Source organism: Neopsephotus bourkii, unplaced genomic scaffold, assembly GCF_033783945.1.
Source record: "Neopsephotus bourkii isolate Nb327-2 ecotype Australia unplaced genomic scaffold, CSIRO-AGI_Nbou_v1 NB_1814, whole genome shotgun sequence".
In the NCBI taxonomy this organism is placed as follows: Eukaryota; Metazoa; Chordata; class Aves; order Psittaciformes; family Psittacidae; genus Neopsephotus; species Neopsephotus bourkii.
Genome location: NW_026902287.1, coordinates 398,861 through 413,492, shown reverse-complemented (window position 1 = coordinate 413,492; position 14,632 = coordinate 398,861). Strand labels below are relative to the sequence as shown.

The 14,632-nt window shown below is 36.9% G+C and overlaps 1 protein-coding gene across 1 annotated transcript in view; it reads right to left on the bottom strand.

Moving 5' to 3' along the window:
* BDP1 (B double prime 1, subunit of RNA polymerase III transcription initiation factor IIIB) overlaps positions 1–14,632 on the bottom strand; it is a 51,770-nt gene that overhangs the window by 23,032 nt on the left and 14,106 nt on the right. The window contains exons 10-24 of the mRNA XM_061342715.1: positions 13,098–13,385; positions 12,598–12,778; positions 11,436–11,595; positions 9,722–9,798; positions 9,119–9,263; positions 8,875–8,951; positions 8,122–8,281; positions 7,632–7,714; positions 6,479–6,710; positions 5,842–6,011; positions 4,953–5,169; positions 4,271–4,458; positions 2,877–3,075; positions 1,173–1,288; positions 266–485 (exon numbers count right to left, since the gene is read on the bottom strand). Of these exons, the coding sequence (XP_061198699.1) occupies positions 266–485; positions 1,173–1,288; positions 2,877–3,075; positions 4,271–4,458; positions 4,953–5,169; positions 5,842–6,011; positions 6,479–6,710; positions 7,632–7,714; positions 8,122–8,281; positions 8,875–8,951; positions 9,119–9,263; positions 9,722–9,798; positions 11,436–11,595; positions 12,598–12,778; positions 13,098–13,385 (2,513 nt within the window). The remainder of the gene's footprint in view (positions 1–265; positions 486–1,172; positions 1,289–2,876; positions 3,076–4,270; positions 4,459–4,952; positions 5,170–5,841; positions 6,012–6,478; positions 6,711–7,631; positions 7,715–8,121; positions 8,282–8,874; positions 8,952–9,118; positions 9,264–9,721; positions 9,799–11,435; positions 11,596–12,597; positions 12,779–13,097; positions 13,386–14,632) is intronic.

The window sequence follows — 14,632 nt, the reverse complement described above, 5'->3', positions numbered from 1 at the left end:
ATTTTAAGTGAGATCTTTCAGATTTGGTAACAGAAATACACATATTACCAATGTGTTACTAACAGAATTTTAAAATTTTAATATAATAATATAAAATATAATTTTAATTTAAAACTTCATATTAGAATGCAAATACTAAACAAGCATGTATTCTTAGTAGTCCGAAATGGATTTATGCACTTTGTTTATTCGGATGTCCTACAAACAGCTGGTGCAGAACCAATCATCAGAAAGCATAGTCAGAAATATCTGAAAGGATTCTCACTTTTGAGGAAGGAGGTTCCTCAGATTCTTCTGCCACAAGCAGATTCTCTCCTTTATTTTCTTCTTCTTCAACTGGAGCAGCAAGTGTTTTTGTCACCGGAGATTCTTTTTCCCTATAAGCTCTTATTAGGTTCGGTCTAATTCTTGTAAATGTTTTCCTTATGAACTGTACTGATCCCAGAGCACTCAGCTTGCCTTCTTGGGAAGTGGATTTTTCAGCACTAGTGAATTTAAAGCAAATAAACAAACCAAACAAATTATGTCACTTGACTTCGGTTGAGAGAGTACAAAACCAATTCTGAACTGATTAAGTTTGAATCAACAGTTATACAAAAGGGTTAGAGACTGATACACTGTTTTGTTTAAAATTGAGACAATTATCTTTTCAAATGCATACTTATTATTTTGGGCATTTATCATTAACATGCAAGGATGAATAAAAGGATTTATTTGCCAAGGCATTTTTAATAAAGCAAAAAGTTGTGTTGCTAACCATACCAACATTAAAGTATCTGCAGCCTAATAAATGCTTAAGAGATTATTTTAACAAGCAGTAAAATAGAAGAGCATATTGAAATCAACAAAAGACACATCTCTCACATTTTGCACAGTTTCTACGTGTTTCATGTAGAATTGCTGTACATGCAAATACAAACTAAATGAAAGACAAGCATGGTCGAAAAGAGCTATGAGCTCATGCAGATCAACTATGTACCAGATAATGACAAATAGCTCAGCTCAGCTAGAAACGTGCTCTGAAAGCATAGGAAGACGCTGTCTATAGGTGCTGAAAATTAAATGCTGGGCAAAGACAGATAACAAGGAACAAAAGAACTGACATAGGCAAAGGTATCTCACGCACCGGATACAGGTTTTTCAAATGCAGTTTTGCTAAACTCTAGCCTCACCTGTTTTGTTCACACAGTGTGTTTCCAGAAATACAGGGCACCTGAGGTACCTCTTCCTGTTTCTGTTCCTCTTCGCTCAATGTATCTGCTTGACACAATACAGCTTCATTTTTACCCTTTAATTTGCAATTAGGAAAAAAAAAAAAAAAAAGCATGAAGGAAAAGACAATCAAGCAAGTTACTAAACCAAACTTGTATAAAAACATACAAACTACAGATCTCTGTGCTGTTTTACCAATCTGAATCAAAAAAGAATCACATTTTATTTATTGAGGGTAATCTGCCTAAGCACATATTTCAATTTACAAAGAACAGAAGTCTTAGTCATGGGCTGCCTCGAATTAGGCTCTTAAATGCTATATGCACCCAAGCATTATGGGTTCTATTTAGCACAGCTCTATTTAGCGTTCAATCAACTCTATGGAAACAAAACACTTTGGCAAATGGAAAAAGCTTTTGAAAATGGACACTGCAGAGAACAGCACAGACACATGCAAGCCACTATAACCTCATGTTCACAAGGCTTTATTACTTTTATTTCTGTATCTGCCACACTAATTCCACAAATAAGTCACTCAAACACGTCCCTCAGCACTTAAGGTCCATAACAGCTTTAATAGTACTGAAGAGCATCAGACCTGCTGCAGTTCTACAGATTTCCATAGCACAGAGCAAATGTACATGCATGGTCCACAGGTCTAGAATAGCCAAAGCTGAACTGCAAACTACCTCAGCTAGGGGTTAGCTGACACTGAGGCACTAAGAGGTAAATTACAGATGCAGTACACTTGCACTCCTCTCTGAGAACACAGCACATAAGTACTCCAAGCTAGGTCTACACAGGTGCAAGAACAAAACAGCTATAACCACTCAAAACAGAAAAAAAAAGGAGTCACTCTTAGAAAGCTTAGTTATGTTTGAGATCTAAAGCAAGTTTATGCAGCCATGCCTACACCCCAGCATGATTCATGAGCAAACCACAAAAGGGTTACAGAGATTTTATCATACCAGCATGGCTTTCAAGGATTTCAGTACCTTTCACAGTGCCTAGTAAAGTGTAAGGATGCTGGGTAGGGACTCTTTGTTAGGGACTGTAGTGACAGGACAAGGGGTAATGGGTTATAACTTAAACAGAGGAAGTTTAGATTGGATATAAAGAGGAAGTTCTTTACTGTAAGGGTGGTGAGGCACTGGAATGGGCTGCCCAAGGAAGTTGTGAGTGCTCCATCCCTGGTGGTGTTCAAGGCCAGGTTGGACAGAGCCTTGGGTGACATGGTTTAGTGTGAGGTGGCAGGGGGGGCAGGACCTTGATGATCTTAAAAGGTTCTTTCCAACCCTAACTATTCTATGATTCTGTGAATATAAAACACATTTTTATTCTAGTATTTACGTTAAATGTGGCGTACTCCTTTTTCTATATAATGCAATCCAATCAAAATCAGATCTTCACATTAAAGAAAACAATAATAGCATTTGTAGACTTCTCTGATTTCATCATATTGGATGGCTTTCAAGGATTAATACAGTGCCTTTCACAGTGCTTAGTAAAGTGTCTGTTGAGGTACCTGCAATACCTCAACATACCAGAGTTTGGGGATTTTTTTTCATCTATTATAGTGTCTCAGCTTCAGGGAATAAGATATTCTAATGTAACTTCATAAAAATGGAACATGCAACTCAGAACAGAAAGCACTTAAGACTTACAATAAGATCATTGGCAGACTCATCTTCTTGCAATACTGACTGTTCTGCTTCAGGATTTTTCTCAATCTTCTTTTCTGATATTTGCAATTCCTTCCTTACAACAGCTCTTACCAAGTTTGGCTTGTACCTCTGGAATCGGCGCCGTACTAACTGGGCAGGTTGAAGAGGTGTTTGTTTACATTCTCCAGTGCTACTTTTGCTACCAGTGCAAAGTCAACCAGAAAAAAATAATAATCCGCAACTTAATTCAAAAGCACATTATTAATAAACACAGGTTCATTATACATAAATATAAAAAACAACTGAATATTTAAAAGAAACCATGTAAAAGTAAAGTTCTGCTAAGTTCAAGTTACAAACACAAAACTTGGTTTCACCATATACTTCTGTCCTGGGTTCAGCTGTAGCAGCTGTTTTTCCCCTTCTTAGTAGCTGCTGCAATGCTGTGGTTTTTTACTTTAGTCTGAGAACACTGCTGATAACACACCAATGGTCTTAGCTGTTGCCCTGTAGTGTTTACTCTGATCAAGGACTTTTCATTATATGCTCTGCTAGTGAGGAGCACAGGAAGCCAGGAGGAAGCATGGACAGGACACCTTACCCAAACTAGCCAAAGGGGTATTCCATACCACAGCACTTCATGCCCAGTATATAAACTGGGGGGAGCTACCTGGAAGGGCAGATCACTGCTCAGGTTGGGCTGGGTATCTGTCAGCATGTGGTGAGCAATTGTATTGTGCAGCACTTGTGTTTATTGTTTTCCTTTCCCCTTTTAGTTCTAGATTCTCCCCCCTTGTTATTTCCTTTACCATTATTATTACTGGTGGTAGCAGTAGTGGTTTGTGTTATACCTTAGTTACTGGACTGTTGTTCTTATCTCAACCCATGGGAGTTAACTTCTTTCAATTCTCCTCCCCATCCCTCCAGAAGCCAGGGGAGAAGAAAGTGGTGCGGAGTGAGCGAGCAGGTGTATGGTGCTAAATTACCTGCTGGGCTTAAACCGTGACAATTTCAAAACACTGGTCTCCTATCTACTTTCACAACAGAATTAATTAACTTAGTGGAGGCATTAACTTACTGTTTGCCTGCTACTATAAAGCCAAAGTGATTTTCACATGGTTTCTCTCATACAAAACTAGTGCTCCTCCTGTTTACCTGAAATCAATTTAGTGTTTCAGATGATAAAACAGCTGTAAAATGAATGCTCACTAATTTAATGTTTAATATAGAAGTAACTGGAATTTTAGTATCACTAGTGTCAAATCTATGAGAACTAAGCTTTCATTCAGTATTTTTATTAGATTTTCTTTGCCAGTTGGCAATCCATTGGCACAATTTCCTTTTAAAATACTTTAATTGTGTAAGTTAAGAAACAAAAGTAGCTAAGCCCTTACTCTGCTTTAGTGGCTGAGGTGTCATCTTGGCTAATTTGGGGTAGACAAGACATGAGTTCACAGTCCTCTGATCTTGAAATTTTCTCTGGGGACTTACAGCTTGGGCTCTCAGAAACCTCATGAGAGCCAACAGACTTCTCCTTTCCCAAGAGTTCCAATGGTCGCAGGACTTGATGTTTCCCTGCATTCTGAAAAAAAGTAAACACAAGAACCAGGGAAAAGTTATGATACTAAACCAAAAGGAGACATTATGATATCCACAAAGTCCAGTACTCCCTGAAGTGTTCCCTGGAAAAAACCCTTTAACTTTTCACTAATAATTTCCTAGTCTTTCCAGGACAAACACAGATTTGTTTATTTAAAACAAAACAGATTGAAATCTAGATTTCTTCTTTGCCATGTTCTATTAACTTTTCTTTCTTCCCTGTCAACTCTACAAGGCCACCTCAAGTTAGAAAGACATTTGGACACATAACAAGAGATATAGAATGGATGTAATCTTTTTCTCCTCACACACAACCAAGTAGAAGGTATAGCTTTCCTGTGGAAAAATTTAGCTTTTGAAAAAATTGATTCAAGAAATAGTAACTTTATATTGCTCAAATCATCAGTATTTAATTTCACAAACCCAAAAGTTCAAACATAACTAAAAAAGGGGGAAAAAAAGAAAGAAGTGCCTTACATCTGTATCAGGAAGGATGCTACATTCACTGTCACACTGTGTCAAACTTCCTTCCATGCAGGTATCTTCCTGTGATATACCTGTATTATTTACATCCAGCACTTTCTTTCTACTAGTTGCCATATTTAAATTTGGCTTTGGTCTCTGGAATCGACTCTTTAGTAACTGAACTGATGATACAACAGTCTTCTCCTCTTCCTTCTGAAGACTAGACTCCCTACAAAAACAAACAGAACAGCTGAAGGAACAGGACAACAGTGGTTCTCCAAGTCATGAATTACATACTTGTGTGTATTTCTCTTCAATACAGAAGCAAAGTATAAAAAATGTTGTTTCTTAAAGGAACAGTAAAGTTAATTATATTGTGAAAAAAGATCCAATAAAAGTACTTCAAACACCATTAAAAACCTGTGTCTCTTACAAACAGGTGAGCAAAGGTAAGTTAAAAAAAATGCCATTTCAGAACAAGCTGCATGCATGATTTGACAGTATAAACATTTTAAAAATTACTTTGTCTAATCATGTTTAAAACTTAGCAGTAGATTTACAGCACAGTTCTGGATTTTATTTTGGGCTTTTTTTAAAGGGCAATTTAATAAAAAGCCAAACCTTTCACATAAACACATAGTGATGCACTGCTAGGACCAACATGGAGAAGTTAACTACAGGAACCGAACATCAGGCTCACAGTGCAAAGACCAAATTAATGTCCAAGGGCATACATATTCAGTGCTTTTGAGCTCTTGGGGGTTTGTTTGTTTAAGTTTAGTATTGTCTTGATTAAACATCACATTATAGATATAGAACTTGTTTTAATGCTGAAGTTGAGAATACCTAGGGATATCAGTGGTTTATGAACCACTTCTCTCCATTTAAAAAATAAACTTACCTTGTATTGGAATCTGGAACCTGTTTCAAGGTATCTGACAGTCGCTTTTCACTTTCACAGCTTTCTGCTTCAGAGGACTTTTCCTGTATTGAGTTCATCTCAGAATCTGTAGGCACATCCCCATCTAACATCGCACTGCCTGGCTGAGTGTCTTTATGAACTGTCACATCCTAAAAGGAGAAAGTTTCACTGGAAGATTGAAAGAGTTAAACAACCTCTCTTTTAGAAGAGCAAGTAGAAATAAAAAAGCTTATTTTAGTATCTCTTACAAAAACACTCTTGTGTCTCTCGCTTCCTGTGCATCCAATTAGACATTTTAAAAGTAAAAATTTGTTAATTTCCTATTAACTTTCTACTGAAGTGGTCTCTTTCCCAAGAGCGCTCTTTTCTCTGAACTTCTCTTTTCAGATCTGGTATCACAAATACAACCAACTGAAGTATAATCCATCTGTCCATGTAAAATAGAACCCAAATGCAATCATGAAGGAATTTTATGGCAATTCAGTTTATTCTGAAAGGATAAACAAAGCATGATGGGTCTCTGCTTACAAATTGTGTGGTATGTACCCAGATCTTTGATACTAAAGGCTTCTGCCTATCAAAACAGTGCGTCTAAGCAACAGCTCAGGAAACTTACATTTTCAAGGCATGGATCATTGTTTTCATCTTTATGGTGTATCACACCTTTTTCTAGTTCTCCACTTTCAGTTTTCTCGTCTTCTGGAGCTTTTTCAGCTGTCAGGTCTTTTTGTCTTGCAACACGTGTTCCCAGATTTGGTTTTGGTCTTTGCAATTTGCCTCTCTTTAGAGGTGGTGGTTTCAGCACACTCTGTTTGCTGTCTTGTTGTAAACCAGCTGTTCCATTAGATCTGGAAAAATATGTTAGATCCATAATTACATACCACATATTGAAGTGAAAGAAGCCTTGGAGAAGTGGGTGGGGTTTTTTTTTTCGTTTTGGGTTTTTTTGTTTGGTTTTTTTTTTTTTTTTGTTTGTTTGTTTTTAATCTAAAACAGAGCTATACATTATCAACTTCATGAAACAATAAATTTAGAAGTGTATCTGCTAGAGGCTGAAAAAGTACCTGACAACTTTAAACTTATTTTTGCCCTGTTCTTTGGCTTTTCCCATTGGAGCCAGGATACCACACTAGACAGCCCTTTTTCTGACATAATGGCTCTTCTTGTATTCCTATCTAGTCTAGAGACAGATGGACCTAATTTAATGAAGGGTTAAAAGAAAATCACAAACATTCAGAAAATACATATATAAATTCATAATCTTACTAATCTAAAAATATCGGACACACACTAGCCTCTTTTTAATCCCTTTCAAAACAGTCTCTCCTGTGAAACATTTCTCCTGTTACACTACAGCTGCCACTTCTCCATGGAAAAGAAATCTAAGAAACACTTCCTAGCATGTGCATGAAAATGCCCATATGTTGAAATTTTTCCTATGTTTTATGCTTCGAGTGCTTAGCCACTGAAACTGACACTTCTCAGTATTGAAGCTAGTAGAGAAGACTTGTTTTAGCTTTCAAGGGACTTTTTTCTGCATTTATCATGATTGACACCTCAGTTAAAAGCTACTCTTTAAAAACAAACCAAAAAATATTTAATTATTTGTTTATCATGCATTAAAAAAATTTTCATTCTTCCCTCAATTTGTGTTTTATTGCTGAAGTTTCTTCAGAAACTTCTCTACAATAGTATGTAATACTTCCAGAAGTGAAATGGATGGCAAATTGCTGGAGAGTAGCATGTCTTCTCCTTTTTCACATACTTACTGAGGCACTGTCTCCAGGATTTTATCACCTTTTTCTGCAGCTTCTTCACTGGTAGCATCAGACCTATCACTCTGGTCAGTGCTCTAAATACAAATATAACATTAAGACGTTAACTTTATTACATTTGTAAAGTACAGCATTACCTAACAGACCAGGTAACTGTGACAGGATACAGAGTGGACTGCTTGTGGCAAACACAGTTACAGGGGTACATTTCACATAGTCAGAAAGGTTTAGTAAAATCTGTATCAAACTAAAGCTGCATTTGCTGCAGGACCTGAAAGGTTATTGGTATCTACTGTTTGTGTGACAAGCTACAGCTTAGCTGAGGCCTCTAAACAGTACCATGCTGTCAATGCAGGTTAATAAGTGGCTGATTCCTGGTCATACTCAGGGGAAACAAAAAGAAATTAAAAATATAACATTGCTGGTTTATCTACCAGCTTTTTAGCTAACACATTATCTCCAGCTAACTTGCACTACTAAATACCTTTTCCGTTTCCTCCTTAGGCTGTAGATGAGACACTGACTCATTTCCTGCATCTTTTTCAGGCTCTTCTTTCTTTCCAGATGCTCTTGTAATATTAGGCTTAAATCTCTGTCGACACCCTCCAACTACTGCCTTTGCAATTACATTTTTTTCAGGTTCTCTGCACGAAGGATCCACAACAGTGACAGTTACGCCATAATATTCAAGCCTATGTAATATTCAATGACTTGCACAGCTTTCTTTAGTGTAACTGGGTGTCTTTGGAAGGATTTGCACAAACTTATTCAAATCTCCTCAAAAGAGAAACAAACTTTCTTTAGTCTTACAGAGCGTGGAAACTCAGTTTATTTACCTATTAAAAAAAATACAAAGTTATCACACAGGGGAGGAATCTAACTAGGCTGCATACCGTAGGTGTTTTTGCAAGTGTCAGAAGCAGAGCTATTATCTGGCAACTGAGGCTGGGAGGAAGGCTAAGGCATAGTTATCACTTCTTTCTCTACACCCTCCCAAATTCCAAGCACAGCTGGTACTTTGTAAAGTAATGATTTCCTCAACTTCCAAAAAAAATAAGCACAAGCCTTCTACCACAGTACCACTCGATACCACCCAACAAAATTCTGACGTCAAATTTCAGACTTATATTAAAACTTCACAATTATTGTTGCCTTTTTGTAAAAGCACTAAGTAGAATAAATCAACAATTATGGTCAGTTCATTGTGGAAGGCTGGAAAAGCGATCTCAATACTTACTCAGACTTAGTACCCAAAGCCATGCTCTCTACTTCTGTGGCTTCATTTCTGTTTCCTCTACTGTCTTCCTCAGAGCACTGGAATTGAGGCAAGGAATATTACTCTTGGACAAGTGTACAGATGCTTCAGAAGCAGTTCTCAGGATACTACTTATTAGACTGTAACCGGTCCACAGTACCAGCACTGACAAAAACAGATACAGCATCAAGAGCATAGCATATTAAGAAATGTTGCTCCTTCTGACCTTTTCATCAGTATTCACAAGGTTTGAAGAGGAAGTCTTGGCCTCCATTTTCTTCTGTGTTGCTGCTTCTCTCCTTACAGATGATCTCACTAAATTGGGTTTAGGTCTTTGCAAGCACCTTATGCCTGCTAGCATTTCAGTTTTCCTTATAATATGAAAAGAGGTGATACATATTATTACCAAACAGAAGCTTGAAGTTTTATATGATCCAAGACGTACTTCAAGAACACCACAGACTGTATGGATAATGCAGCAATAACCTTAAAGCAATTACATTACATCTTTCTGGTATTAGAAGATATGCTACTGCTTAATGCAAAGACTGTCAAATAAACTCTGCTGGCTTTCAGTGGAATCTACTTTAAAATACTTGAAGGAAGCTTTACTACCGTTTTTACAGAGAGGCTAGTTTTTTTCTAAGCTTACTTAAGTTCTCCTTCTCATTCCCACATAAAATTTTAAATATTGCTCAAAGCATTGCTACTCAAAAATTATCATGATCTACCATCTAGTCCAGCATACTATGGTCAATTAGAACTGTATCCAAATTAAGCAAATGCAGGTTAAGCTCAAGTAAGTTCCAGGAAAAATGATTTTACCTACATGATTTCAGATTGAGAATGGCTTTCTGATGTACTCTGCTTTTCATCTGGTCTATGTAAGTCGTACACATCTTTGTTCTGAATAAAAAAAAATAATAATACAGAAAGGAACTGATAAATGTAGGCTCTTTTCTGTAATGTGAAAAAAAAAAAGCAGACACAAGAACAAGATTCACAAAATGGTTGAGGTCTGCAGGGTCCTCTGGACATTACTTGCTCGCACAGGGCCACCTACAGCTGCCTGCTCAATACCCTGCCCAGATGCCTTTTGATTATTGCCAAAGACGGAGACTCCACAGCCTCTCTGGGTAACTGTGCAGTGCTCAATTACAGTGGAAGGGTATTTTCTGATGTTCAGAAGGATCCTCTTGTGTTTCAGTTTGTGCCTGTTGCCTCTGGTCCTGTCACTGGGCACCACTGAAAGAGCCCAGCTCTGTCCTCTCTGCACCCATTTAGGTTTTTATATAGCTATTGAAGAGATCCCCCTGAGCTTTCTCCATCTCCAGGCTGAATTATCCCCACTCTTTCAGCCTTTCACCACAGGAGAGATGACATTAGTCTTCTTTGCAGGCACGACACATTGCTGGCTCATGTTCAATTTGGCGTGCACCTGGGCTCCCAGGTTTCTTCTCTACCCTGCTGCTTTTCATCTGGGTGGCCCCCAGCATGTCCTAGTGCCTGGGGCTGTTCCTCCCCAGGTGCAGGACTTTGTGCTTCTCCTTGTTAAACTTCATGAGATTCCTGTCAGCCCATTGCTCCAGCCTCTCCTGGTCCTTCTGGATGGCAGCACAACTTTCTGGTGTATCGGCAACTATTCCCAGTTCTGTTTAATCTGCAAATTTGCTGGGGGTATGCCCTGTTTCATCATCCAGATCATGAGAGATGAGTATGTGGCATTATAAACAAAAACAGCTTGGAAAAGATAATCAGGAACACCATAAACATGAACAGAAATGGCACAACGAAAGTACAGTTCTCATCAAACTACAAGCCATCATCTTAAAACGATCTGAAGAATACACTTTCTAAATTAAGTAAATAATTAAAGGAATGAACTCTAGCATTCAATTCACCACAAAGGTACAGATTTATGCAGTAAAGCAGTTAGACAAACTCACAAGCAGGAGGTGCATCAAGGACTTGAAAAGATGCCAGACACAATTTCAGAAGGTTCCTAAACTGTTGGGACCTGATTAGACTGTACTCAAAGAAAGATCGTTCATTCTTGGTCTGGTTTCCTAGATCTTTTCTGAAACACCTCAAGGCAGTGAGTACCAGAGGACAAGGGTTTACACAGGTTTCCATCCTGAGGCAGCATGAAAACTCAGCTGCTCAATCTTTCAGTTCGCAACCCTGTGCTAGTAAGCGTAAGCCAAAACTTTCTCTGAAGTTTTACTGTAGATATTACATTGCTTCACTTGTGAATAATTAAACTATTCAGCTGTTTAAATTGTCTATGAGATAAGGCAAGCATGCACAGATACTCTCTGAATAATTGTAGTGCAACAGATAACCCAGTAAAGCCAACCAAATTGGTAGCATTTAAATTCTGGTGCTGTTCTCAGACTTGTTGCCTTTTTTCTCACCTAGTGGTAAAATCATCACAAAACCAGTCAAAAAAAAAAAAAGCTTTGATTTACAAAAACACTTTAATGGTTGAGACAAACTGCTTAAGAAGTAAGAACTACATTTAAAAAAAAAGTATATATATATACCTTTGTTTCCCTAGTTTCTTCAGATTGTCCTTCTTTGCTTCTGATCTTTGAAACTGGTAAGTCTGAAATCTGGCTTTCCTGTGATACATCACCCCTAGTATCTAGGGTTCTCAGTTTAGCAGGTTCCATTTCTAGTGTAACATCATTGCTATCTTCAGAGCTGAAGTCAGTAAAAGCACACAAAACCATATTAGTGTATTTTAATTTAAAAAGTGTTATTCTTTACAGATCGGTCAGGTTGCATAAAAATTACACAAATTTGACATTAATAACATGTTTCAGAATATCTGCGAAGTTTTTGTGATATCTGCAGGATATGAGCTTTAAAGTAACTTTTGTAGTACTATTACAAGATGTTAAAATCCCATCTGATTATTAGAACAGACTTTAATATAAACTGTATGCAGAAACTTTTTTTTCTCATTTTCTGTAACAATCTATATTGAGTTCAAAGACATCTGCTCCTTCAAATGATTCCAATCAAGTATTAAAGCACATAAAATTTTCTGTGAATCTGAATGAAATAACAGTACAACATAGCTAAATACAACTGACACATTAAATTCTGAAGCAGCAGTAACAGCTTCATAATGACTTTAGATTTACCACTTCCTATTATATAATAAGCTTAATAAACATTCAACAAGTGTATAAACATTACTCCTTCTAGTAAGAGAACATCCAAAACTGAAACCAAAAGCTTGCTCCGCCCTCCCCCCCCCCCCCCAGCTCTGCACTAATAAAATCCAAGCAACATACTTTTCCTACAAGAGCCATGTTATTATAAACAGACATAAATTCCAAGTGTATAGCAATAGTACTTAGCAACATTACCAAGGAGCACTTTGAAAGAAATATTAGGAGTTAGGATAAGCTAATACCCTCCATGAACACGCAAAAAAGTGAATCAGCTTTGGATGGGATTTTAGTATTAACGTAAATCAATTTTACAAGGGCAGCCCATGAGGGGACATTGAGAGTGTAAAGTAAAAACAGTTTACAAAACCCCAAGAATAGTCCTCAAAAACAAAAAAACCCTGCCCATTCTGTGCCAGTTAAATGATGATAAGCATGAATAAAATCAATATTAGAACTCTGAATTATTCTTATTTTGCCTAAGCTTTTAAGATTTTAAAACATTCCCTAAGATTTTAAACATTACCTGCATAAGTTGACGTCACCTTCTCTCTCCATTATGTTATCCACTGGTAAACAGGACTCTGATCCCTCTTCCTCTGCAACAGCAGTCTCATCTTGTTTTCCTTCCGTAAGATTGTTCAGTTCTTCTCTACAGGTAGTATGATCATCTTTGTTTGCATCACATACCACACTTTTTTCTGCTACTGAATAAGAATTAAACCAATTTGGACATTCTGGGCAAATCTTACAATTCCAATTCTCAAATCCTAGCTACAACAAAGCAAGAGTTACTTTAAGATAAAAAAATCCCAGCAGAAAATGCTTAAGTATTAAGATTTAAAAGAACTTTTCTCAGCTAAAATAAAGTATTGTTTAGACTTAGTATGAAAGCTGATTTTGAAAGGCATTGTTCCACAACCTCCCAACATAGATCAAAACTCAAGTTCTCATTTTTTAAGTTTGCAATGTCTTTATGTAAACTTTGTATTTGAATATTTGAAAGTGAGCATTTTTGCCTCTTACTTTTCTTAGAGGACTTCCCTTCTTCAGCAATTTTTGGAGGGACAGCCATTTCTTCTGGAAGATTCTCCCGTTCCTGTTCAAGATCATCTTTTTTCTTCTTCTTTCTCTTCTTTTTTGCTAACACTGGCTCTAATGCAACCTGCTCTTCTGCCTGTTCAGAAATGCTCAAAGATTCCTCATTTTCTTTCTCAGCCATAACAGCATCTGGATCTGTTTCTGCATCAGAAATTCTGGCTTCATGAGAACCATCTTGATCATCAGCAGTTTCTGTGCTAGCAGCTTTTGCTCCTGAGACAAAATAGTTCCTGTTTAATAGACTGGTGAAGTATTACGCAACCTAACTATCAAAGATATAACCACTAGCAACATCTTGTTAATTCATACATCACTGTAAATATACTGCCAGGAAAATGAGCAGGACCATAAGAAGCCAGTCACTGACTTACCAGAAAAGCTTCAGCATAGATTAACTTCAACATTAAACACCTTCTGCACATAAGAAAACACTTAACCAGGGTAGTCAATATAAGATATAAAGCCAATTTAGTAAATGTTTTTGCTCCTATCCTTTTCAGTAGGTTGGACAGACACCAAAAAAAGCAGGTATTGCTATTCCTGAAAAGAACTGTATCTCTTCGGAAAGAAGTTATGATAGCTGCAGAAAGCACGCCATGAAAAAGCAATTTTAATCATTTAAATTTTTAATCAATAAATGTACAGTAGTTAATAATTTCTTATTTATATGAGAAAGATAAATTAGTATCTAGTTAATAATTCACAAATTTTCTTCTGGGTTTAACAAATTTCTAAAATTCTCCTCCCTCTCCTTTTCAGGATATTTTGTCTTGATCTTACATTTATGCAGAACATCAAGTACCGAGAACCTTTCCTTATTCTTACACAAACTTGTTCCCCTGTAATAAAAAAATCTAAAATGCAAGAGAAGTAGAAAGGCATACTCACATTCCTTTACACATAAAGTACTTTTAATCTACCACTGAAATCTACAAACAGGATTCTGTATGTTGCTCTAAGTCCTAATAGGTGGAATACTTTACTTAATCAAATCTGAAATCAAGAAAAGCAGCAACTATGTCAATTTTAACTTTTAAAAAGCAATGTAGCTTCCTAACTAGCATCCCCTTTAAAAACGCTGTTCACTTGTTTGTTCCACAATACCACTTACAAAGAAAATGGGTCCTTGTGGAATGAACAACCTCACAGAATTAGCAGGGAATTTATGAAATGGTGTCACTATAACTGTCTGTAATTTAGGCACATCTCTGAAAGGTACCTTAAAAAGTACTGAGGTAATAAAAGACTATATGGTGATCAACAGTAACTAAACAAAATCTTTACCCTTTATTTTGAACAGACCAGAAAACTAAGACAACTCTTATAAGACTTCTTGAAAAGAATCACACCATTCAGACTCAGGGAGTCAAACTGTAATTAAAGGAGAAACACAACCATTAAAAGAAGAGAGCTTAAAAAGTAAGAGAAATTTAAAGTCACGAAAGAGCTTGCCAAATACA